General features: G+C 41.7%; 1 protein-coding gene across 2 annotated transcripts in view; it reads left to right on the top strand.

Moving 5' to 3' along the window:
* The window catches only part of RASA3 (RAS p21 protein activator 3), a 299,770-nt gene that overhangs the window by 126,181 nt on the left and 145,646 nt on the right, over window positions 1-27,943 (top strand). For both annotated transcript variants that reach the window (XM_073614731.1, XM_073614730.1), the window contains exon 3: window positions 6,893-6,996. In XM_073614731.1, coding sequence (XP_073470832.1) covers window positions 6,893-6,996 — 104 coding nt within the window. The remainder of the gene's footprint in view (window positions 1-6,892; window positions 6,997-27,943) is intronic.

Genomic DNA, 27,943 nt, shown 5'->3' with positions numbered 1-27,943 from the left:
GTGGTTACAGCTTGGTGAGTGCAATCTTTAAATCTAAGTATGCTCTCCAACATTAAATCTGTATACTCTCTTTGACAATCATTTATATATTGTTACCTGTCATGTTGATACTGTACTGTTTTCTCCCTTTCATAGACTATATACTATCAGAGCCCTCCTGAAGAAGTGGCTGTGACGCGAAACTGTAGAGGTCACGTCTGCAAGTATTACATTAGTCAACTCTTGCTTATGCATCTGTGTGGGCATTAGCTATACCAATAGAGTGTCAACAATGCTGTAAATAACCATTATTGTTTGTGTATGTAAAAAATGTTGATTTTGTATAATATATGTCCCTTGTAGGACTTTTATTATTATTATGGAATAAATTTATATTTTTTAATAAAAACAAGTCTTTTTTCTTATGGTACCGCAACAGTCCTTTTTTTTCCTGAAAGAGGCAGGACTCTGTTGGAGAAGTCCCTGCTTTTTGCTTCTCTTTCAACTTCATTTTTGGCTCTATTCATACTCAGGATGATGGTACTATTCACGAGATTATACCTCCCCTTGTAATTTTGTGGCATATTTGTCAATTTCAAAAACACTGCTTTGTCTTTTGCAGAATGCATATATTTTCATAGGAGCAATGTGCTTTTCTGATTTCATTAGGTATCATTATTAGTTGACAGTGAGTGAATACACTTTGCTGGCTTTTCCAACAGGAACTCCATTCAATATAAAAAAGGAAAGTTAATCTGTTGTCATAACATCAATCACCATCTGTCCCCAAATAACTTTCCTTTGTGAGATAAAACAGTGTCAACTGTGTATGGAGTTGTTTTCTTGGAGTTTTCCTTTAAAGCCCTGAACCCCAGTCCCACCCAGTCATTTTTACTTACTTAAGTCCAGCATCACGTGACCCTGTGCACTGCCTCCTCCAGTAGTAGATACTGGTGATCTGCCAATAAAGTCAGGTCAACTGACAATCTTGGAGCTATACCTTGCGTCTAGATGTCGTGACAAAGCTACAAGTCCTCATGACTCTGTGGGGACCCCTAGGATTCTGTGAGGACCCAGCCATGGCAAAAGTCAGTAACCAATGGATTATGCATCGGCACCTGAAGAAGGACCCTCACTTACTGCAGGCCAAAAAAGAAGACTCCAGACCTAGCCTGTTATGTGACCACTAACTTATGTCCCTTTCAGACGGAGCAGACTCCATTTCAATCAGCAGGGGAACAGCTCACAGATTCCCTGCTGATCAGAGCAGACGGAGTGTCTGTTCAGTTTCTTCAGAGCGGACACGAAGACAGCCACTCTGCTTTATGGGCGGACGATGTAAGCGGACTCCGCTGTGCATTTACACCCAACGCTGTGCTTTTATAATCGGCTCCCACTAAACAGAAGAGGACAAATCCCATTCTGTTTTTTTTTTTTTTTTTTGGCTGACTGGATTGGACCCGAGACAGGCGGGTGTAAACCGACACAAGTTCGTATACACCCACCTGTCCAAAGGGGTGGATAGACTGTCTGATCAGGTCTGCCTGATTGGACCCGCCATGTGAAAGGGGCCTTAGGTAGGAATTCAGGGATTATTGATAAATTGTGTGCCAGAAGAATTCAATACGTATCCTAAGTGTATTCAACCTAAATGTTATTTTCCTACACGTTACATTAGTGCCTATTCACATTGTTCGTCTTTACTGCAGAAAAACACATGATGTGGAACTCCAATTCTTTCCTATCCAAACATGTGATCTGCTGTTCAGTGTTCTTTCGAAGGCAACTATAAACACCTGTTCACATCTACAAGTATGTGTAACCAACCACATTGCAACGTGTAAGCAAAGGTGTGAAGGTGCCCTTAGATGGCCCACATGATTATCAAATATTTGAAGTAAAACAACTAAACATATTTAAAAGCGGTTTTAAAGGCTTCAATTCTTTTTTCCTAATAAACCTGGTATACTTACCTGCTCTGTGCAATGGTTTTGCACAGAGCTGCCCTAAACTCCTTGGTGTCCCCCACAGCCACTCTTGGCTGCCTTCTTTTCTGTGTGTGCCACCATAGCAAGCAGCTTACTTTGGAGGCACACGTGCAGGCATGCTCCCAAGCCCTGCTGTGTGCATCCATGGATAGACACAGCGTGGCCTGGCCTTACCCCCCACCCCCTCCTCACAGGTTTTGACAGACAGCAGCAGGAGCCAAAGGTTCCCGCTGCTGCTTCTGTGTCCTGCGAGAAGGGTGCACATGCAGACAGGCACAATGCTGGATCAAGATTTGACTGAGGTAAGTATATAAGGATGTGTGGGAGCGATACAACTACTATGACATTTTTTACCTTACTGTAAAAAATGCATTCAGATAATAAAAATGTCTTGCCTTTAGAACCAGATTAAGTAAAACGTGTGAATTTTACTGCATAAAATGCATTTCACATAGAAATCCTAATCTTTTCATAACATTTCTCCATAATTATACACTGCAGTTAACATAAAGCCAAGACTTTTGGTTTTTATTTGGATTGAGTAGGGGAAGGTTAAAACTGCTGTCAGGGTTTTTTCACTATCTGTGTCTCATTAGGGAGATTTCCCTTCACTTCCTGCCCTGTAGACTCAACAGGAAGTGAGAGGATATCTTTCAAGGTTCAGGAAATTCCCTCTTATGCCCCGTACACACGATGGGACATTGATCGGACATTCTGACAACAAAATCCATGGATTTTTTCCGACGGATGTTGGCTCAAATTTGTCTTGCATACACACAGTCACACAAAGTTGTCGGAATTTCCGAACGTCAAGAACGCGGTGACGTACAACACGAGAAAAATGAAGTTCAATAGCCAGTGCGGCTCTTCTGCTTAATTCCGAGCATGCGTGGCACTTTGTACGTCGGAATTGTGTACACATGATCGGAATTTGTGCGAATGGATTTTGTTGTCGGAAAATTTGAGAACCAGATCTCAAATTTTGTGCGATGGACATTCCAATGGAAACTGTTCGATGGAGCCTACACACGGTCGGAATTTCCGACAACAAGCTCCGATCGCACATTTTACGTCAGAAAGTCTGACCGTGTGTTTGCGGCATTAGACATTTTTTATAGAAACAAGAATCTCCATTAGAAGGATTCCCCTCTATTCATGTTCTGGTGGCAACTCAAAAACAAACAGACAAAAAAGTAAAATTAACCACTTGCTACCCAGGCTAATTCTGACACTTCCCCCCTTCATGTAAAAATCATAATTTTTTTGCTAGAAAATTACTCACAATCCCCAAACATCATATATGTTTTTTTAGAGGGGCCCTAGGGAATAAAATGGTGGTCATTGCAACTTTTTATCTCGTATTTATGCAGTAATTTTTCAAACGCGTTTTTTTGGGCTTTCCTACAAAAAAATAAAAAAAAAACAGTAAAGTTAGCCCAATTTTTTGCATAATGTGAAAGATGATGTTACGCCAAGTAAATAGATACCTAACATGTCACTCTTTGAAAATGAGCACACTCGTGGAATGGCGCCATACTTCGATACTTAAAACTCCACATAGGCGACACTATAATTTTTTTTACAGGTTATCTGTTTAGAGTTACAGAGGAGGTCCAGTGCTGGAATTATTGCTCTTGCTCTAAAGTTTGCGGCGATACCTCAAATATGTGATTTGAACGTTGTTTACATATGTGGGTGCAAATTATGTATGCGTTTGCTTCTGCGCGCAGGGACAGGGGACGCTTTACATTTTTTCCTTTTTTTTTTTTATCACTTTTATTCCTATTACAAGGAATGTAAACATCCCTTGTAATAGGAATAGTGTCTGACAGGTCCTCTTTACAGTGAGATATGGGGTCAATAAGTCCCAACATCTCACCTCTAGGCTGGGAAGCCTGGAAAAAAAACCAAAACGATCCTGGCTTCCCAGCCGAGGAGGCGGCATTTTTTCTAATGCAAAGGCTGGGCGGGACGTCATAACATCATGCCTGGCCTTTGAAAGATCATAGAGATGTCCGGGGGCCATCTGGCCCGTTAGATTCTCTATGGTAAACTTCCGGCATGGACCGATTCCTTCCCCCTATCGCTGATCATACGGGCGAGCCTGGAGAAGCACGGGAGGGCGGCGATAGGGGGGCGTCCCCTCCTGCTGCCTGTAAGAATGATCAAGCTGAACAGCGGATATGATCATTCTTATGGTGCAGGGAATCGCCGTCTCTAAAAGAAGATATCTGAATGATGTCTGCAGCTACAGGCATCATTCAGATATTTTCTTTTAGAGACGGCGATTCCTTGCACTGTAAGAACAATCACAGCGGCTGTTCATCTTGATTGTTTTTACAGGTATCCCCACTCAAACTTGACAACGTCATATGACGTTGTTGGACGAGAAGTGGTAAAAAAAAAAAAGTTTTGCCATTAGTTATACTTTAAGTGAATTTTTAAAGGGGAAATTAAAAGGGCAAATTCCCAGCTACATGTGTGTGTTACCATTCACACTGCAATTTTGCAAATATAAGTGAGAACGGGCCCTTAACCAACATACTAACCAGATCAGGGCTGCTTTAGGGCTCATTCACATTGGCTAGAAGCCCATACAGCACACAAGAGCTGTACATCGCTGCATGATGAGCAGGTGACCCCATATAGCTGTTGCTTCTCCAATGACTAGCAAACGTTCCCGAAGCATAACCGTACATCTTTTGCACGCACGCTGTATACGTCTCTGTGTCCATGTAGATGAACCCTAATTTAAAATAGGAAAAAAGGAAATCCTGTCATTTATTGTTAGGGGTTGGAGAGAAAGCACAAATGTCTACATCGCATGGGTACATATGTGTGCGGAGGAAAAGAAGCAGTTCAGTGCCTATATGACCTCTAAAAGCAAGCCCTATTGGGACTGAAGACTTGAGCAGTGTGACTGAACATTTCTATCATTAGCTGCTTTTGTATCTGTTTGTCACATGAGTGTTGTATGGTTTATACACAGGACTGTGCATTGTAAGGAAGTGGTTTGCTATAGCTGTGTGTGAGTAGAATGGGGCCTAGGAAACAGTGTGTAAAAATGTGGTCAGTGAACACTGCAGGGTAACATACAAGCTGCCAGCTAAAGGCCCGTACACACAATACGAAAATCCGAAGTAAAATTTCATCCGACGAACGATCTGCCGATTTTTGGATCGTTAGTATGGTGCTTTCGACAGCCGATTCTGGTTTTTCGCCCGACAAAAGCTGGATGTGCAGACTATAAAATTTTTGTCGTATGTGAACACAATGTCCGATTTTCGTTCAGTACATTTTTTTGTACGAAAGAAATCGTAGGAGCAAGACTAGTCATGCTTAGAAACAAAAGAATACATACAAAGCTATTCAACACATTACGTCACATTACGCCTCATTACCTCTGACGTATTCTGTCGTACGAGAATTTTCGTATGGTGGGTAACCTCTTCAGTTTCGACATGAGACTAGCATGCAACAAAAAACGGACGAACGGTCGTCTGAAAATCTGATCGTGTGTACGAGGCTTAAGTGTAGGGTCAGTTGGAAATTTCAGTGCAGTGTCCTTGGGTGAACGTTTCAGGTTTGGTTGGTTGCTGGACGGGTTTGACTAGGTTTTGGTCATTAAATAGTAATACATAAAACCTGGCCTGTTAGTGGGCCCTGAGGACAGGGTTGATGACCACTGTTTTAGATGTCATTTAAGCTTCACATTAAGAAATGTATGTCTTGTTTGTTATGTCACTCTTCTGTAAATGAAAGACAAATCTAGTGTTACAATTGAGCAGATGAGATCAAAGAATGCCACCACAGGTAAGGCTTTAGGTAAATCGGTTGTTTTGTCTTGTTTGTCCTCTGATTTTAGAGTGGCTGGATTTGAGCTTTTCATTGCTCTTTCTGTAAGTCATTTACCAGTGTTATGCTCACAATAATTGATATATATTTTCTTTGCCTACAGTATTGTTACTGTATATAGCAGTGATCTCCAAATCAAATTTTCAATTTGAAGGACACTATCTTATACAATTACTTTAACCACTTGCCGATCGTGCTATAGCAGAATGATGGCTACAGCGTGGTTCTGGGAGCGCGCTCTGTTTGGACACCGCACTCCTGGAGTTACTTCCGGGTATCGCGGGCTCCGGCGCTGTGATTGGCCGGAGTCGTGATGAGCAGGCGCGGGAGCCGCCGGTAACAGAACACTAGCTGAAGCAACGGCACGAATGTGTGCGCATGTGGCGGTGACGTGGGCACATGCTGATACAGGGGATATCTCCTAAACAATGCAGGTTTGGGAGATATCCGGGGTAGCTACAGGTAAGCTTTATTTCATGCTTACCTGTAGCAAAAAGTGGCCTGTAAGGGGTTTACTGTAACCACTTTAACCAAAGCAGTGGGGGCACAGCCCCACTGTATAGGATAAAAAAAAATTACCCATGGTTGGGCTTTAAGGATTAGTAAACTGCAATCTAAAACTGTTTTGTTTTTGGGGGTTTAATAACAATTTAATCTTCTAAATCAGACAAGTCTGATTGCACAGGATAGATCACAAATCAGTCTGATTTGACTATGTGAAATAGAATAAGTAACCTGTTATGCTAAAAATATATTGTTTTCCTCTTTAGTGTCTCTTGCATTACTTTTTTCTCCTTATCTGCTACTTTATCTGAGTTTTGCTTTTTGGATGCCTTATCATTATTGTACAATATAAATTTGCAGCTGCTTATGTTACATCACATGTATTGACATTTGTGTCTTTACTTAATTTGCTTTTCTTATATATTCATGTTTAATCCTACAAAGACAAATGTAAAAAATGGAAATGTTCGTCTTTTGATTACCCTGTAAGGGACATACTGTATATAAACAAACACGAATATTCATTTTGCTAATCTGCCTTTTTTTTTTTTTTTTCCTCTTTACAGCCCTTTCTACGGAGAAGACTTCTATTGTGAAATTCCACGAAACTTCAGACATCTATCCTTCTATATCTTTGACAGAGATGTTTTCCGCAGGGACTCCATCATGGGTATGAGTCATAAGAAATTGTTTTGGATCACAAATCTGTGCTATGTTTAGGAAATAATGAATGATCAGATTGTTTTTTTAAAGATGAAGTGCATTTTCAGAAGGGCATTTTTTTTTTTTTTTGTTCATCATTAGTTTTTGCATTAGCATTTAAGTATAACTAAAGACAAATTTTTTTTAGTTTTGGATAGCGTTGGAGAGGGAGAAGTCAATTTTTATTGCTGTTTGTGCCTCCGTTATGGAGAGTCATCCTTTTTATTTGCCTGTTTAACATTATCACCAAAAGTAAAAGAAAATTAGAAGTAGTAGTAGCAGAAGAAAATTCCAAATTTTGGGTTTTCTGCATAACAGAAATCTTCCAATGAAGACACTAGTTCTGGTGACCCTGGTGACAATCACTTTCCTTTCACTTCCTGTTTTGGCTATGGGACAGAAAGTGAAGGAAAATCTCACCAATGGGATACAGATGGCAAAAAAAAATTGACCGGGGCTGTAACCCTCCCTTATCCAAAATGAAAAAAATGTGCATTTAGTTCTACTTCACTATTTCATCGTGAATTACCACATGCCAATAATGTGGCATTTTGTGTGTTGTGTCAGGGAAGCCCACTAGCTTGAAATGGTTGCCAACAAACAGCAATGGAACAAAATCCAGACCTGCACCTATTTTGTTATGTGTGTAGTGGTGTGCTGCAATGTGGGGCTGTCGGAACCTGCTATACTATAGGTTGGGGTGCCATTCTAAATGAAGTGCCTTGTGTTACTGTGGGTTGCAATAACACATGGTAAAGGGGCGCATCAATATAGTGATTTGTAGATTAACCACTAGAGGCTCAGTAGATAAATGACTACAATGACTTTTGACAAATTTTGTTATATTTGGGTTGATGTACTAAAGGCAAATAGGTTATGCACTTTGCAAGGGAATTTTCTTTTAGCTTAGTGAACAAGTCAATGCTCTGCTGACTTGTGCAATCCAACCATGTGCAAACAAAAGTACTGGTTTATTTTTATTTCTATTTTCCTTTCACTTGATTAGATATTATTTGCAAAGTGCATTTCCGCCATGTTCACTAGGCTAAGGAAAAAATCCCGTGCAAATTGAAGAGCTTGTTTGTCAATAAACCCCATTATATCAGCCCCACAATAATGCATTATTCTGAATTAGCCAGATGTAGTAAATTCACTTCTTCAATCACAGCCTGATGTTTGGAATTGATTTTGGTGACTTTAGTGAGAGCTCAAGCAGTTCTCAGGGCCTCTTTAGGACATCACAGAATACCACTATTTGGCTTCAGCACATGTGGTGGAGTGATTTGACCAGTTCCCGAAAGACGGGTACAGCATGGACTTACATGGGAGGGCGTCCATGGACATCCTTCCATGATCGTGCTACCCACCAGCGCCTCCTCATTAGTGTCACCTATCAGTGCCCATCTGTGTCACCTATTAGTGCCCATTAGTGCTGCCTATCAGTGCCCATCAGTGTAGCCTCATAAGTGCAGCCTATCAGTGTCTATCAGTGTAACCTCACCAGTGCACATCATATCAGTGGCTATCAGTGCTGCCTCATCAGTGCACATCATATCAGTGTCTATCAGTGCTGCCTCATCATTGCACATCATATCAGTATCTATCAGTGCTGCCTCATCAGTGCACATCATATCAGTGTCTATCAGTGTAGCCTCATCAGTGCACATCATATCAGTGTCTATCAGTGCTGCCTCATCATTGCACATCATATCAGTATCTATCAGTGCTGCCTCATCAGTGCACCTCATATCAGTGTCTATCAGTGTAGCCTCATCAGTGCACATCATATCAGTGTCTATCACTGTAGCTTCATCAGTGCACATCATATCAGTGTCTATCACTGTAGCCTCATCAGTGCACATCATATCAGTGTCTATCAGTGCTGCCTCATCATTGCACATCATATCAGTGTCTATCAGTGCTGCCTCATCAGTGCACATCATATCAGTGTCTATCAGTGCTGCCTCATCATTGCACATCATATCAGTATCTATCAGTGCTGCCTCATCAGTGCACCTCATATCAGTGTCTATCAGTGTAGCCTCATCAGTGCACATCATATCAGTGTCTATCACTGTAGCTTCATCAGTGCACATCATATCAGTGTCTATCACTGTAGCCTCATCAGTGCACATCATATCAGTGTCTATCAGTGCTGCCTCATCATTGCACATCATATCAGTATCTATCAGTGCTGCATCATCAGTGCACATCATATCAGTGTCTATCAGTGTAGCCTCATCAGTGCACATCATATCAGTGTCTATCAGTGTAGCCTCATCAGTGCACATCATATCAGTGTCTATCACTGTAGCCTCATCAGTGCACATCATATCAGTGTCTATCACTGTAGCCTCATCAGTGCACATCATATCAGTGTCTATCACTGTAGCCTCATCAGTGCACATCATATCAGTGTCTATCAGTGCTGCCTCATCATTGCAAATCATATCAGTATCTATCAGTGCTGCCTCATCAGTGCACATCATATCAGTGTCTATCAGTGTAGCCTCATCAGTACACATCATATCAGTGTCTATCAGTGTACCTCATCTGTGCACATCATTGCAGCCTCACCAGCCGCACATCAATAAAGGAAAAAAAATACCTGTTTGCAAAATTTTATAACAAACTGATTTTTTTTTCAAAACTATCAGTCTTTTTTCATTTGTTTAGCAAAAAATAAAAAAACCCAGAGGTGATTAAATACCACCAAAGGAAAGCTCTATTTGTGTGAAAAAATTGTAACAATTTCATATGGGTACAGTGTAGCATGGCCACGCAATTGTCATTCAAAGTGTGACAGCGCTGAAAGTTGAAAATAGGCCTGGGCAGGATAGGGGTAAAAGTGCCCAGTAGGCAAGTGGTTAATATAAAAATGTTTATTGTCTAAATCTGGTTTGAGCAAAATAATCCAACCACCAGTAGCTATTAAATATAAGTGTGCAGCTTCAGCTGTTGTACTCACCTGCACCAATACAGCACCAGTCCCCTTTTCAGTTTAAATGACGCCTGGCATCAGTCAAACCTTTTCTTTGAGGCTAGGCATCTTACGCCTGCCCTGGGCTCATAGGGGGGATGCTGCAGAGAGCTGTGCCATCATGTGGTGTCTGCTCTCTGCAGCATAGCACACCAATAGAGGAAGGACTAAAAATGTCACCATACCAAAGAAACCTGGAAAAAAATATTTCTTTCCCCCCTATTAAGTGCTGAGTGGGGGGGGGGACCCAAGGAGTTGGGCTGTATATTGACCAGTACTGTTACATATTTTATTACTTTATTGTTACATCGGACTCGGAAAGTACTAAAGCTACAGACAGCATGACAGCCAGGCAACTTTATAACAAGAGGTTGTCGTCTGCAACCCATGTATTTCTTTCGTGTAGTTTTTCTTTAGGGTTTAACATTATTTTGGCTCTGAGCTGCTTTAATTTTGAGTTGAAATGAACATGTACGGAAAGTACCAAGTGCTTTATTGTGCTCTTCTCCCACAATTTCCTATTTTACTGCTTGTTTTGTGGATTATGGGTATTTACAGCCTTCAAAATCTCAGAGAGAAAGCTTTACTCTGTATAATGGCATTTACATGGGAAATGCAATCTGCTTTAATCCTGGTTTATCTGCTCTTTAAAGAGCTTTTGGATAAAAGTAATTTACGGAACAGCACATCCGTTTTTGATGTCATTTTGCACTGCTAGACCATTTCAGAGACATAAATAAAAGTAATGAAAATTGTTTTTAATTTTGTTGGTTTCATCTAGGAATGCAGCGAATGGCTATGTAAAGAGACACATTTTTGTTAATTCCTTCTCATTCCTTTTATATAAGCCTTTATACAATATGGCAAGTTCCATGGGCAGTAAGTCATTGCAACCACATCAATACTCAAGTCTGTTTGGTTGTCATGTGTATCTGTACCATTGTTCCTTGTACTCTGCTGCTTAAAAAAAAAAGATAAATAACTAAAAACTGGCACTTGCAAAGCCTGAACACAGAACATTCTTATCCACTGTCAGCAGTAAACTTGGCTTTTTTACCTAGTGGTCAGCTGGTAGGACCATACTTGGTGAGTCATTAGCCAACAAACTCAAAATGAAAGTTTATTTTAGCACAACAATGAATGAAGTTTAGCTAGTTTGGTTTTCAATGTATCAACGATGGACACTGAATTGCGTTGTTTCCAGGGCTTTTTTTCTCAGATAAAAGGTGCAGGAACTCCTCCTTTCCTCCGCCCCTACCCACCCCCGAGCACTGTTTATTGGTTCCACCCCCTACACACCTCCCATACTGCCCTTTTAGAGAATACAGAGCCAAGTATTTTGTGCTGATCAGTAATTTGTATGGAATGTGTTAATGTTAACAGAAAAAGCAGTAAAATAGGTCCACTGTAGCTAGTAACAATAGAGCCCCCTCCAGCAACAATACCCCCCCCACAACAATGGACCACCTGAAACAGAATGTCCCCCAGCAGCAACAACAGATCTCCCCACGGCCAGCATCAATAGACTCTCCAGCAGCCAGCAACAATAGACCCATCCCTCAACAGTAGATCTCTCCCAGCAATAACTGACCCCCAAGTAATATAAGACCCAGCCCCAGCAACAATAGGTCCCCACCAGCAACAATAGACCCCCCTGCAAAAATAGATCCCCTCCATCTAGGATAGATCCCCCAGCAACCAGCATCTGTAGCCCCTCCATCACACCCCAGCACACCTTACTATTGCATACACTCAGTGCCAAAGGTGCCGGAACTGCGTTCCCCCACGTTCCTGTTGAAAAAAAGCCCTGGTTGTTTCCATCCTAAAGGGTATTTCTAAGGTAATCTTGCTGCATATCTGATTTTAAATCTATTATTAAATCAGCTGCTGTTTTTTTTTTAGTTATAGGAGTTACTGCTCCTGTGTGTTCTTGTGCCTTGTAGAATAATTTTAGAACCAGCCATGTAATATCCCAAATTTGGGTGATTGCTGACAGATTGAATTATCAACATATCTTTAATAGTCCTACCCCAAAATTTAAATGAAGTTCCAATTTGCAGCACCTATTTGCACTATCCACCTCTTTAATGTATATTTACATTTTTATTACATGAACAAATTTATGGGCATTGGATACCAGTGTTTGTAAGTGTTTTAAATGCAAAATATTTAGCTTTATAATTGCCAAATTCAGCACTTTGCTTAGAGACAAGTAGGGTGGAAACAAAATGACCAGAACTCTGGAGAACTGCTGCAGTTCTCACTATGTACAAAAGTGCAGACTGATACAGATAGGCAGTAAGTTACTTTTAGGTGCCTAAAAATTTGTTCTGGAGCTTCAGGCATCAAAAATCCTAAGGTCACTGTAAGCACACACATAGAAGTTTTTTTACTGGAGTGTGCAAAATCAGACTGACTTCTGCATAGAAACCAATCAGCTTCTAACCTCAGCTTGTTCAGTTAAGCTTTGGCAATAAAACCTGGAAACTTATTGGTTTCTATTTTGAAGTGAGCCTAATTTTTTACTCTCCTGATTTAGTAAATAAACCCCTTAAACCCTTGAATTTTCAGCTATCCCTTACACCAGGGGTGTGCAAACTTTTTTCAAAGAGGGCCAGATTGATGAAGTGAACATGCGTGAAGGTCGACCATTTTGCCTGACATTCTTTGAACCATTAAAATTTGGTCTAAGTGTATTCGTTCGAGCACTAATACACTGCTCAACAAGAATTCTCTTGCCTCTGTGGCTGTGTGTGAGAAAAGAGATGAGCTTGGGTGTGTTATTTGGATAAACCGTATGTATCGGCATATAACACGCACCTTCACTTTAAGAGGGAAGTTTCAGGAAAATAACTTAAATTTTAATAAAAGAACTGTGAAGCAAAATAACGGTCAAGTGCCATGAATGCAGCACCCCCATTGCCATGAATGCAGCACCCCCATTGCCATGAATGCAGCCCCACCATTGCCACGAATGCAGCCCCACCATTGCTATCAGTGCAGCACCCCCATTGCCATGAATGCAGCACCCCCAATGCCAGGAATGCAGCACCCCCAATGCCAGGAATGCAGCACCCCCATTGCCACGAATGCAGCACCCCCATTGCCACGAATGCAGCACCCACCATTGCCATGAATGCAGCACCCACCATTGCCAGGAATGCAGCACCCACCATTGCCATGAATGCAGACCTCCCATTGCCAGGAATGAAAACTCACTATTGCCATCAGTGCAGCCTGATTGATGCCCATCCATCTGCAGCCTTGGAGGGGACGGGGGGGGGGGGGGACGAGCGCTGAAAGATTACATACAGGAAAAACTCCTGTTTTCTCAGAGGCCTCTTTAATAGAATGTCCCGCTTCCTATGATGGACAGATCAGTCTTCCAATCGCAGCACAGGAGTTGGGACTTCCTATTACAGAGGCTGCCGTGTAAACAGGAAATACTCCTGTGTGTACGGGACTCGTCCCGCCTCCTCCCTGTCCCCTCCAAGGCAGCCAGCATATATATCTTTGTGGCCCCGGTGCTGGGAGATCTTTGGGGGCCACAAAAGATATATATGTCCAAATAACCAGGTGGGCCATTCAGAGTCCAAATAACCAGGTGGGCCATTCAGAACTGGAACGCGGGCCGGACTTTGGACATGCTTGCCTTACACCATGGGTGCTCAACCTGTGGCACTCCAGCTGTTGCAGAACTACAACTCCCATCATGACTCCGCCTTTGGGTGTCATGGTTGTAACTGTCAGAAACTTGTAATGCCTCATGGAACTTGTAGTTCTGCAACAGCTGGAGGGCCACAGATTGAGTGCCCATGCCTTACACCTATGGTTACCGCCACACTTAAGAAAAATAAATGTAGACACTATATGCCTGCAGCAGCTTTCATTTCTCCCTGCTCTACCTGAATATGGGGACGCTCTGATTGGGCAAAACTCTAACAGCTCCAGGTAGATTCTCCCTTGCACATACAGTAGTACCTTGGATTACGAGCATAATCCGTTCCAGAAGAATGCTTGCAATCCAAAGCACTCGTATATCAAAGTGAGTTTCCCCATAGGAATCAGTGGAAACTCAGATACTCAGCCACTCCTTGCCTATGCAGTACTACATATGACCAGAGATGGGGAGGCATCGGAGACATTCGAAGAAGCTCGGAAACCACTCAGAGACGCTCGGAAACACTGGGAAACACTCGGAAATTGAGTGTTTCCAAGTGGCTCCGAAGGTCTCCGAGCGTCACCGTTGCCCCCGCACCGCACACCCCAGAGGCTTGAATCCTACTCGTCTTGCGAGACAACGCTCGCAAATCGAGTCAGGATTAATAAAGAAAACTCGTATTGCGAAACACTCGTAAACTGCATTACTCCCAATCCCAGGTTCCACTGTACATTTCTGTTGTACCTTACCCATAACAGTTTGATAACAATTAATTTTCTTTAAGAAAAGAACATACATTCCACATTAATACTTATGCTATCCAAATTAGTGTGTGCAGTAAATTGCCTCCAGCACTACTCCTGTTTCTTCTTGCTGGAGGCTGCCATTTTGTTGAAGTCCAGAGCAGTCACTTATTGAAAACTCTCCCCCTCTCCTTGGTCTCAAAAACAGTATGTCACTTTCTGTTAATAAAATGTGTGCATTTCCAGCCTTGATTGTATGTCTTGGCTCAACTAGAGAGAAAGGATGACAGAAGTTTTACAGGGCTGAAGTTCACAGGCTGCTGCTGCTGCCAGGGAGAAAAGAATTAAAATCAGAAAACTGACGCAGGTATGTGTACAATTGCTTCAACCTGTCCCATCCTGTAACCTTAAAGTGGCTGTAAACCCCATTCATGAAATCTGGCCTAGGCACATATACCTGTACTGTTTACTTATCTTTCTCCAAAGCTCTGAGTGACATTTCTCTCTGGGGCTCCATTCCTCTGTTATCAGCAGAGTCCTTTCTGACAAGTTCTCAGACACATGAGATAACACCAGCTCTGCATGTTCATTTGTTCCTCTGCCTATGTGGGGGGGGGGTTGCTTTTCCTCCAATCAGCTCACACACCGTGTAAGCCCAGACTCCCCACCCACTGTTGAAAGAGGAAGAAAGATTTCTAACACAATCTCCACTTTTCAGAGATTGCAGAAAAGGGAAGACTGCAGATATACAAGTAACATTTATGTAGGGAGATTTGTTTCATCCCCGTGTATCATCTGGTGCTTTTCACTTCACTGGGTATAGGTGAGGATTTCCATCCACTTTAACACTTAGGTAACCCCCTAAAATTAAGATGTAAGCATTAAGCTAACACCCAGACACTTAAACATAACCCCCTAACCTAAACCTGAAAATTAACCATTGACACCAACCCTAACAGTTAAGATAATCCTAACACTGGATTCCATAAGACAGATAACATGACAGTGTGCGATTGAAATCACCATTGTACACCAGGCTCCTTGTGCTGCTTATCCCTCTCCTAATCTGAACTTTTCAGTATTGGGACTGTAGAGCTCAATACCTGGTCAAATTTAAATACTTACATTGCTTGCATTAAAGCAGTGTTAAACCCAAAACCAAAAACATATTATATTGCAGCTTACCAATTATTAGATGTGATGGCTGCATCCGTTTTCTTTTCTTTGGCTTTTTCCCCTCTGTTTTCACCTGGTGATCTGGCCAGTAAGACACCTTCTGTATTAGTGACACACAAATCTGGATGAATGAGCAGGAGGCACAGCAGACAGCAGCATGATCAGTCTGGGGATGGGGGAGAAGGGTAGTGTTAAATGTATTAGCAGATTTAGATACACTAACAAACTGAAGCCAAACTCTTGCCCACACTTTATAATCAGTTACAACATTAATGAGTTTTGCATGAATAAATAAAAGCTGATCATGTTAATCACCCCTGGCCAGTGTTAAGTGGTTTGTCTCATCCATGTAAACCAATACATTCTACTGGAGAGCGTGTGCTTTTGAAAAACAACATACTTCCTGACTGGATCACTAGATAGAAATAGAAGAAAGGAAGCCTAAAATAGAAAACTAATACAGCCATCACATCTAAGAATCAATATGCTGCAATATAACAAATGTTTGCTTTTGGGTTTAATACTGCTTGAAAAATACACATTATGATATAATTTGGACTGAGCTACCTTATATCTGCATAGAATCCAGCTTTAAGTGTACAGTGCCTTGAAAAAGTATTCATACCCCTTGAAATTCATGTTACAACCAAAACGTAAATGTATTTTATTAGCATTTTATGTGATACACCCACACAAAGTGGCACATAATTGTGAAATGGAAGGAAAACGATAAATGGTTTTCAATCTCTTTTACAAATATGTAAAAAGCATGGCGTGAATTTGTATTCAGCCCCCCTGATTAAATACTTTGTAGAACCCCCTTTTGCTGCAATTACAGCTGCAAGTCTTTTTGGGAATGTATCTACCAGCTTTTTACATCTAGAGAGTGACATTTTTGCCCATTCTTCTTTGGAAAAAATCTCAAGCTCTGACATATTGGATGGAGAGACTGAGGAGTGAACAGCAATTTTCATGTCTTGCCACAGATTGTCAATTGGATTTAGGTCTAGACTTTGACTGGGCCATTCTAACACATGAATATGCTTTGATCTAAACCATTCCATTGTAGCTCTGGCTGTATGTTTAGGGTTGTTGTCCTTCTGGAAGGTGAACCTCTGCCCCAGTCTAAAGTCTTTTGCAGACTGTAACAGGTTTTCTTCTAAGATTGCCCTGTATTTGGCTCCATCCATCTTCCCATCAACTCTGACCAGCTTCCCTGACCCTGCTGAAGAAAAGCATCCCCACAACATGGTGCTGCCACCACCATGTTTCACGGTGGGGATGGTGTGTTCAGGGTGATGTGCGATAATTTTCTGTCACACATAACGTTTTGCTTATAGGCCAAAAAGTTCACTTTTGATCTCATCTGACCAGAGCACCTTCTTCCACATGTGTGCTGTGCCCCCCCCCCCCAAATGGCTTCTTGCAAACTTTAAACGGGACTTCGGGACTTCTTCTTGCCACTCTTCCATAAAGGTCAGATTTGTGGAGTGCGCGACTAATGCCACGTACACACGAGCGGAATTTCTGTCAGAAAAAAATTGGATGCTTTTTCTGACGGAATTCCGCTCAAGCTTGCCTTGCATACACATGGTCACACAAAAGTTCTCTGAACTTTCGACCGTCAAGAACACGGTGATGTACAACACTACAACGAGCCAGGAAAATGAAGTTCAATGCTTCCGACCATGTGTCAAATTGTTTCCAAGCTCGCCTGATTTTTTGCACGTTCGAATTGCATACAGACAAACGCATTTTCGGATAGGAACTTTTTCCGAACGAAAAATAGAGAACATGCTCTCAATCTTTTGCTGGCTGGAATTCTGCCAGCAAAAGTCCAATGGAGCATACACACGGTCGGAATTTCTGACCAAAAGCTTACATCCGACTGCTGGCAGAATTTCTGATCATGTGTATGGGGCATAATAGTTGTCCTGTGGACAGATTCTCCCACCTGACCTGTGGATCTCAGCATCTCCTCCAGAGTTACCACGGGCCTCTTGGCTGCTTCTTTGGTTAATGCTCTCCTTGCCCGGCCTGTCAGTTTAGGTGGATGGCCAGGTCTTGGTCGGTTTGCAGTTGTGCCATACTCTTTCCATTTTCAAATGATGGATTGAACAGTGCTCCATGAGATGTTCAGGAACCTTTCTTCTAAGTCGGAGCGACTTGCGTCGCTCTGATTAGAATGGTTCCATTGTACAGAACGGGAGGCGACTTGTCAGGCGGCTAGGTCACCTGACAAGTCGACCCCGTGTGAACCGGCTCTGAGGGCTTCACAGAACAGCTGTATTTATACTGAGATTAAATTACACACAGGTGGACTCTATTTACTAATTAGGTGACTTCTAAAGGCAATTGATTCCACTAGATTTTAGTTAGGGATAGCAGAGTAAAGGGGGCTGAATACAGATGCACACCACACTTTTCACATATTTATTTGTAAGAAAAAAAATTGAAAACCATTTATCGTTTTCACTTCACAATTATGTGCCACTTTGTGTTGGTCTAACACATAAAACCCCAATAAAATACATTTACATTTTTGATTGTAACATGATAAAATGTGGAAAATTTCAAGGGGTATGAATACTTTTTCAATGCACTGTATTTATTACCTTTGTATGATATAGAAAACAATATATCAAGTTCAATTCTGTATTAGCTTTGCCTTTACAGACCAAGTCTAATGCTATATTAATTGACAACCAAAATAAATAAGTGTAATTTTAATTTAGGACACAGCTTTTTTTAGTTTAGCCTGCTATATTTTGAGAGACGGAAGTAAGGCGAGCCGAGGCTGCACAGCGGAATGTACAAGTTAATTCAGGTTTCTCTTGGTAATTCTTCCAGTCCAACACATACCGTGAAGGCAGACAGGTCAGTTATTTATTACCAGTGCCCATGTTTCTCTGACACATTATGATATATGCAAAGCAGAATAAAAATAAAAACAACCTAAAATATTTTCTCTTTATTACCTTTATTATCTAGGGTGTTTGTAGTAGTCAGCTCATTTATTGGCTTTGGCCAAATTGCTTCAATGTCACACATTTAAATGCAATGCCCAATGGTCCATATCTTTTATTTGGATATGTTTTACAGTATTTGCTGGTAAATAGGCAAATGCTGCCATTTTCCCCAGATAGCTTTAATGCATGACCCTAGTTTAAATCTAATCAGAGACTCACATAAACTCTATATGCACATTTTCCTCCAGCTAAATGGCTTGTTGCCAGCAGTTGGCTCTTTCCATCATATTTCAGGAAAAAGTAAAACAAGAACAAATCTGGATTAAAAAAAGTGAACTTCCGGTAAAAAAATATAAGCAATGTTTTTGTTTTATAAAATTTGGCAGTTTTAAATAATGCCACAAAAACATTATTAAATGTCGCCGTCCTTCCCTTTCTTTGTTATCATTAACACAGATTGTTGCAGATGTAAGCTGAGCATCATCTTCTGTTTTTTTTTTTTCGCGCAATTATTATTATTATTATTATTATAATACAGGACTTATATAGTACCAACAGTTTGCGCAACGCTTTACAACGTGAGGGCAGACAGTACACTTGCCATACAATTTAATATAAATCCTGTATAAGAAGGAATCGGAGGGCTCTGTTCATGTATATTATTTAAAGTGGTTCTAAAGCTAAAAAGTTTTTTACCTTAACACTTGACCACCGGAAGATTTACACCCCTTCATGACCAGGCCGTTTCTTTGTGATATGGCTCACTGCGTTACTTTGACTAACAGTTGCACGGTCGTGCAACGCTGTGCCCAAATCAAATGTACGTCCTTTTTTCCACAAATAGGGCTTTCTTTTGGTGGTATTTGATTACCTCTGCAGTTTTTTTTTTTTGCGCTATAAACAAAAGATCGACAATTTTGAAAAAAAACAAAATATTTTTTATTTTCTGATATAATACACATCCAATTAAAAAATTGAAAAAAATCTAATTTTCTAATTTCTGCATCGATTTAGGCCAATATATGTTCTGTAGTGCAGTGTGCCTGCACGCCCCCAACTTGGAAGTGCTGGATCACGTACTAGTTAGAGCTGCCGTATACCTAAGTGATACGGTCAGCAAGTGGTTAATGTATCCCCTGCATTAAAGTGGTTGTATACCTCAGTCATGAAATTTTAGCAAGGCACAAATATCTGTAGTGTTTACTTATCTCTCTCCAAAGCTCCTGCTTCTTTCCTTTGTTATCAGCACGAGTCACTACTGAGAAGTTTTCTGGACACATCAGATAAAATTTGTGTGGGGGAGAGAGCTCAGCACAGAACTTATCTATTCACAACACAGTACTTCTGCTGTGTGGAGGGGGGTGTGTGCCTTTCCTCAAATCAGCTCTCATACACTGTAACTGCAGCCTCTCTGCCCCCTCCTTTCTGCTCTTGACAGATTGAGAAGTATTTTACCACTTTTCTGCCCTTTTGAAAAGGTGTGGGGAAGAGAAGACTGCAGATAAACAAGTAAAACCTATATAGGAGGATCAGTTTAATATTTGTGTATCATCTGAGGCTGTTATACTGAGCATACAGTATGAGGGTTTCAACCACTTTAAGGTAAACATTTTACAGCTTGCTTTGCTCCCCCATCTCCCTAAATACTTACTTGATGTAGTGCTGTGCATGGCTGCATCTCTTCTCTCCCCTCTCCCTCTACTCACAGGGACTGAGGCAGCAGCGGTAGCCATCGGCTCCAGCTGCTGTCAATCAAATGCTGTGAAGAAGGGGGGATGGGGCCAAGCTGCGTTGCTTGTGTCAATAGACATTCGCAGCCTGTCTCAGGAATGAGCCTGCATGTCTGCCCCCATAGCAAGTGGCCTGCTGTAGCAGCAGATGGAGGAGCCAAGAGTACCGGGGGAGACCCCAGAACAGGAGGATCATGCAATACCATTGCACAGAGCAGGTGGGTATAAGATGTTTATTATGTTAGTAAAAAAACTATTTTAACTTTAGAAATACACTTTTGTTGGCATACTCTACATTTTCAAAGCTGCAAGACTTTTCACATCAATGCAAAACTCTGTCAACTATACAGCGATATACAATGCTACTACACAGAAATAATGCATTTGTACCATCAGTTTAGCTGCATCTAAAGAGAATAGAATTCTGTGCATTCAGGATTCGATTAGAAACTGTAAACACAGCTAAATGCATGTAAACCCATGTAGAAACATGTAGATACAACTAAATGTGTATAAATGTGCCTAAACCTGCTTTAAACAGATCCGGACCAGCTGCTGCAGTTGTACTGCGGCAGGTTGGCGTGGCTGGGTGAAACAACGTTACCTTACACCGGGCACTCGGCCGCCTAGGGGGAGCGCGCGACGATTGGATTCAATTCAGAACCGATCAATCTCCAGGCACAGGCCAATGATTTCTGGCCTGGACCTGGTGATCAGTTCTGGCGAATGAAATCTTTCCCTGCCTGTGTAAGTGTAAACACAGGCAGGGAAAGTGATGTCATCTCCCCTCGTCGAACTCTTTTCGTTCCAGAGAGAGGAGAGAAGACATCTTAGAGTAAGTTGCATCAACACTACACTGACACAGTACACATAGGCACACTTGTCACCCCCCGATCGCCCCCCCAGTTAACCCCTTCATTCCCTGTCACAGTGTCATCCAGTGCAGTGTTCATATTTTTCTTTGATCACTGTACTGGTGTCATTTGTCGTAATAATCAGTGTTAGGGTACTTAGTAGTAGACATGTCCACAGTTTCAGAATTTCGTTTTCGTCCGAAAAATAAATGTATTTAGTTACTCCCGAAATTCGTTTTTATTCTTTTCGCTTTTCGTTAAAAATTGCATTCGTCCAAAAATCCAAATTGATCAAGGTTGAATCTGTCATTGAAGGCTTATGGTGTCTGTTGAATGTTTCGCTGCTTTGTCGAATCTTCGTCGTTCATGTTGAATCTCTCTACTAGCAAATCGTAAGTGAAAGTAAGTTGGCTGTATGTGTGTACTTAGTTCTAGCTATTTTACTGCTCCTCCTCTTTGGTTAAAATCAGCCAATAACATTCATCATTATCATTATTTTTATTTTACTTCCCCCACCCAATTCCAGCAGCGATCTTTTCTCTCTATGTCGAATCTTTTCTCTCTATGTCAAATCTTTTCTCTCTATGTAGAATAATCTTGGACTAATAGGCACATTCAACCACAGGATCGATGGACACAGATTGTTATTGTCAGCATCATGTCGAATCTCCTATCTATAGCGAACTGTGAAAATGAAAATAAAGCATTTGTTTATGTCGGATCTTTTGTTTTTCGGATTCTGATCTTTCATTATTGTTTGTTAAAACGATAACAAAAATACCTGAAATTCGGACGAAAACGAATGCACATGTCTACTTAGTAGTAGCCCTAGATAGGTCTAGGGCCCCCTCCAATAAAGGTTTAACACCTTGATCACCCCCTGTCACCAGTGATCACCATATTAGTGTCACAGGTGACGCTGGTTAGTTAGTTATTTCTTTATAGCGTCAGGGCACCCGCCATATGTTAATAAAAGGTTTAACCCCCTGATCACCCGGCAGGTAATATCAGTTTAGCATCAGTTAGGGTCTGCGTTGCCCCAGGCAGCGTCAGATTAGTGCTAGTAGCTCTAACACCCACGCACACACCAGACACCTCCCTTAATAGTATAGTGTCTGAATGGATCGATATCTTTGATCTGATCAGAACTATATTAGTGTCCCCAATAGTTTGGGGTTCCCAAAAATGCAGCGTTAGCGGGATCAGCCCAGATACCTGCTAGCAACTGCGTTTAGCCCCATCCGCCCAGCCCAGCCCACCCAAGTGCAGTATCAATCGATCACTGTCACTTACTAAACACATTTGGGGGGGTTTTGTGCTATCTGGATATTTCATGGCCTCCAAAACTGTGATAGGCAGTGAGGAGTAAAATCTCAGTTTTACTCCTTTAGAAAGCCTGAAGGCGGTGCTTGGTTTTCGGGGTACTGTACACGGCTAGGCTCCCAAAAAGTCTCACACATGTGGTATCCCCGTACTCAGGAGAAGCAACAGAATGTATTTTGGGGTGCAATTCCACATAGCTCATGGCATGTTTGAGCAATATATCATTTAGAGACAACTTTGTGCAAAAAAAAAGAAAAAAGTTTGTCATTTTCCCGCAACTTGTGGCAAAATATAAAATATTCCATGGATTCAACATGCCTCTCAGCAAATAGCTTGGGGTGTCTACTTTCCAAAATGGGTTCATTTGGGGGGTGGGGGTTGTACCATCTTGGCATTTTATGGCCTTCTAAACTGTGATAGGTAGTGAGGAGTGAAATAAAAAATTTACGCCCTTAGAAATCCTGAAGGCAGTGATTGGTTTTCGGGGTCCCGTACGCAGCTAGGCCCCCAAAAAGTCCCACACGTGTGGTATCCCCGTACTCAGGAGAAGGAGCAGAATGTATTTTGGGGTGTAATTCCACATATAACCATGGCATGTGTGAGCAATATATCATTTAGTGACAACTTTGTGTCATTTCTTTTTTTTTTTTTTCATTTTTCAGTCACTTGTGACAAAAAAATTAAGCATTCAATGGGCTCAACATGCCTCTCAGCAATTTCCTTGGGGTGTCTACTTTCCAAAATGGGGTCATTTGGAGGGTGGGGGGGGGGGGGGGTTGTACTGCCCTACCGTTTTAGCACCTCAAGAAATGAGATAGGCAGTCATAAACTAAAAGCTGTGTAAATTCCAGAAAATGTTGTAGACGCTATAACTTTCGCGCAAACCAATAAATATACGCTTATTGACATTTTTTTTACCAAAGACATGTGGCTGAATACATTTTGGCCTAAATGTATGACTAAAATTGAGTTTATTGGATTTTTTTTATAACAAAAAGTAGAAAATATTTTTTTCCGTTTATATCGTAAAAAATCAAAATCGCAGAGGCAATCAAATACCATCAAAAGAAAGCTCTATTTGTGGGAGAAAAAGCACGCAAATTACGTTTGGGTACAGCATTGCATGTCTGCGCAATTACCAGTTAAAGCAGCCCAGTGCCAAATTGTAAAAAATGGGTCTGGTTATTGAGCAGCTAAATCTTCCAGGGCTGAAGTGGTTAATGGAGAAGCTTGGGGTTTGCAAAAAATGAACATATATACTCACCTTTGTGTTTCAGCATTGATGTGATGCTGCATTTGTCCCACTTTGGCTCTAGGACTGAGAACTGAGCAATCACTTGACCACCACTCACTCAGTTCTCGGTCTGCTCAGAGTGCAGAGCAGGGACTGTCAGTCATTTCTCCGGCTCTCAGCTGCATGCTGAGTGGTGAACCCAGCTGTCAGTCTAGTAGCTGGGTAGATCTCAACAAAATTGGCGGGATCTTTCCAGAGCCTAGAGCAGCTCTGCCATGTCAACTGCTAGCAGGCTATAGATGATCTGGCCACATCAGCTGGTTCTATGTCACAGAAGAGCCACCAGGGAAGTATGGCCATAAAAGCGTTATCCCTACTTCTTTTTTTAAAGCAGGAACATCTAAATACAGGGAAAGTGTTCTGGGAGGCCTAAAGTTCTTTATACTTTCCAAATAACTTCTCCCGCATTTAGAAACAATAAACACTGGAGTGTCAGTGTGAATGAGGCCCTCAGCCTCATGCATGCTTGGTGTTTACTGTGTACTAGGAGTCTAATTCTGGCATTTTTGTGCAGGCAGAAGACACAGGTGCACCATCCGGCCTTGCATCCAGCAGCCTGTAAGAGTCCATAAGAGGCTGAAAAATGCCACGGCTAAACGCCCAAGTGTGAACGAGGCCTAAAGTATTTTTTCAATGTTTCAGCATCACCACCTTTCTATAAGCTCCTGCTGTTTAAATATTTTATTCATAGTTTGCTCTGGATTGTACATATTTCTCAAGATACAGTAACAGGAACAGTAACTGGGCTTCTTTCTTATTAGGTTGGATATAGGATACAATCAGTGTTGCTGAAAATGTCCGTGCCTTGGTAAATAGCATTTTTGAAATGAGTGAGCCAGGGTGTTGGTCAGATATCTGCTGGCACAACTTATTTAGTGCTTGTCATTTTACGTGACACCCTATTCTTTTTTCACTCTCCGTCTCACAGTTCAGGTCTCCTGGTGGCGGCTGTACTGAATGTTATCCCTCTCCCTGCACATGTATATTGTGCCCCAGCTTGTTATCATCGCTGTTTGCAGTTTCATTATTTTCAGACAAATGTGTTCCACAATTTAGTTTGCCCAGTGAAGCACAAAATGAATGATTTGGATCTTGTATTAGAACCCAATTGCTTGGTTGCTTTTCAAATTAGGTCCTCACAATTTCCTAATACCATGAAGACAACTCCAGTTGTTCAAGAATAGTTTGAACAATGCTTGTTATTTCAGAATGTTTCCTTGTTTTGATTTTTTAACCTGGCTCATGATAGGATATTGAAGTACCATATTCCGTTTCAAATGGACTTATTGTTACTAATGTTTGCATGTGCTATAGCTATTTTGATCCTCTGTAGTTGTCAGTTATATATACAGTATTCCACAAAAGTGAGTACACCCCTCACATTTTTGTAAATATTTTATTATATCTTTTCATGTGACAACACTGAAGAAATGACACTTTGCTACAATGTAAAGTAGTGAGTGTACAGCTTGTATAACAGTGTAAATTTGCTGTCCCCTCAAAATAACTCAACACACAGCCATTAAAGCGGTTGTATACCAGCTGGGTTTTTTTTTTTTTTATACACCTGCAAGGGAAAAGGCATAATGAGCTAGTATGCACCGCATACTAGCTCATTATGAGATACTTACCTTCGAACGAGGCACCGGAATCTCACCCTGTCCACGCCAAGGGAGCTGACATTTCCCCTCGGCGTGTCTTCCGGGTATCGCGGCTCCGACGCTGTGAGTGGCCGGAGCCACGATGTCATCACTCCCGCGCATGTGCGCGCAAGACTTCTGTCCGGCAAGCTTTGGAGTTTGCCGGGCTGTCAGCCGAGAATCCCCTGTGTGCATGCGCCGCTGCAGTCAGCGGCTCATTGCGAGGGGAATGTCTCCTAAACCGTACAGGTTTAGGAGATATTTTTTTTACCTACAGGTAAGCCTTATTATAGGCTTACCTGTAGGTAAAAGTAAAAAAAAAAAAGGTATACAATCGCTTTAATGTCTAAACCACTGGCAACAAAAGTGAGTACACCCCTAAGTGAAAATGTCCAAACTGGGCCCAAAGTGTCAATATTTTGTGTGGCCACCATTATTTTCCAGCACTGCCTTAACCCTCTTGGGCATGGAGTTCACCAGAGCTTCACAGGTTGCCTCTGGAGTCTTCTTCCACTCCTCCATGATGACATCACGGAGCTGGTGGATGTTAGAAACCTTGCGCTCCTCCACCTTCTGTTTGAGAATGCCCCACAGATGCTCAATAGGGTTTAAGTTTGAAGGCATGCTTGGCCAATCCATCACCTTTACCCTCAGCTTCTTTAGCAAGGCAGTGATTGTCTTGCAGGTATATGTGGTCCCCCCATAACATCAGAGTATCCACTTTGCAGAGTTCCTCCATCACAAAGTCCTCTCATCACATCAGATTCTTCCTACTGCATAATCCTCACACTACAGTGTCCACCCATCACATCAAACTACCCCCTTTGCAGAGTGCCCCAATCACAAAGTCCCCCATCACATAACCCCTCTTGTCACATCAGTATTCCCTTATTACAGAGACCACTGATCACATCGGAGTCCGCCCATCGCAGAGTCCTCTCATCACATTGGCGTTCCCCTATAGCAGAGTCCTCTCATCACATTAGACTCTACCTACCTCAGAATGCTCTCATCACATCAGAGTCCCCCAATGCACTCCTCATCACATCAGAACCCCCCCCATCACTGAGTGTTCTCATCACATCAGAGTCTCCTCATTACATCTAAGCTCCCTATTACACAGTCCCCTCTTCCCATTGGAACCCTACCTCACAGCTCCAGCAATGTGACAGAGGACAGGAAGTGAAGCAGGTCTGGATGAAGATGTACTTCTGTCCACTGTTAAAAGCTAGGGGTCTAGGCTCTGCATGCTGTCTGCCCTATATCAGCATCGTGCATTGCCATGGTGCAGGCTGGCCCAGCCCTGGGCTGTCAGTGGTTATTATGGAGCTGGTGGCCAGCCTGCTCACACCATGCCAACACATGATGATGATCAAGGGGCAAACTATGTCCTAAGTTCATGGCACTCCTAGCAACTCTAGCATAGACATTCTTTTTGCTTAATCTCCCTAATTTCTCAAATGTCTTCTGCAAAAATAAGCTTTCTCTAAGGCCCCATTCACACATCACGTAGCAGGAATGCACATTCCCTGTTCACTTTCTTTTTTTTGTGTGTTTTTCATGCCTTTTCGCACCAAATAGGCCCATGTACCAGATTTTGGCACTGAGCCAGGCACATTTTGGCAAGGCTTGTTTTGTGACACGACAAACACAGCAAAATCGCTTCGCTTTTAGGGTGCTGTTAAGAAGTAATGGCATTGTAAGCGTGTTGTGCATTTTGCCATGTTTCTGAAACCGCAAACAGAATTGCACAATTCTTCCCGTGTTTTCAGAGCAGCCAAGTGCCAATGCAGCTGAACAATCGGACATATGGTGGGCTACAGCTAAAAGCTCCTGCAGCATTGTAGCCTATAAAGGTTTATAAAAGCTGTTAGTTTAATGATATTTATCCCCAACCAAAATCAATAAGAATGTGCCCACCTGCCTGCCTAAAGCTGGCCAAAGAGGATTTGTTTTTTTGTTTTGTTTTTTTGACCAGCCAGTGGGCTGAATGATAAAAAACAATGGATTCCTCCATCCATACAAACAATGTGGAGAGGGGAATCCTTCCCCGTGATCTTCCATGTGTCATTTACTACATACTATACAGTAATGTTCCCTTGGTTGTCTTCTAAAGATTTACAAATCCCCTCCCTCATTTTAGATATATTAACTGCTATTTTTAACTGAAAAAAAAATAAAAAGCAGTATGAATGGAAGTTGACATTTTAGTTTTTGACTTATTGCTTTAAAAGAACATAAATAACTATTTTAATCAATCTAATTAGGAGTCGTTGTGTAATATATTTAGTAAGATAACATTGGGTGGTAATACAGTAAGCTGAATAGAGATTCTCAATATAGCAAGCCCAAATAAATGAGAAAACAAGTGTTTAATAACATAATTGTCTGGGCTAAAAATAATTCCCTGGCATTATGTGAAGACAAATATAGCGCTGTCAGATTGTAGCATTTAGCGAAAGGTAATGTTCGCAGTAGGAGCGGCTCAAGCAGGCAAACAACAAGTAGGTCTCCCATTATCCTTTTCATGATACATGACTGCTAC

The sequence above is a fragment of the Aquarana catesbeiana genome, linkage group LG02 (genome assembly GCF_042186555.1).
Source record: "Aquarana catesbeiana isolate 2022-GZ linkage group LG02, ASM4218655v1, whole genome shotgun sequence".
Lineage (NCBI taxonomy): Eukaryota > Metazoa > Chordata > Amphibia > Anura > Ranidae > Aquarana > Aquarana catesbeiana.
This window is presented reverse-complemented; position numbering and strand designations above follow the sequence as displayed.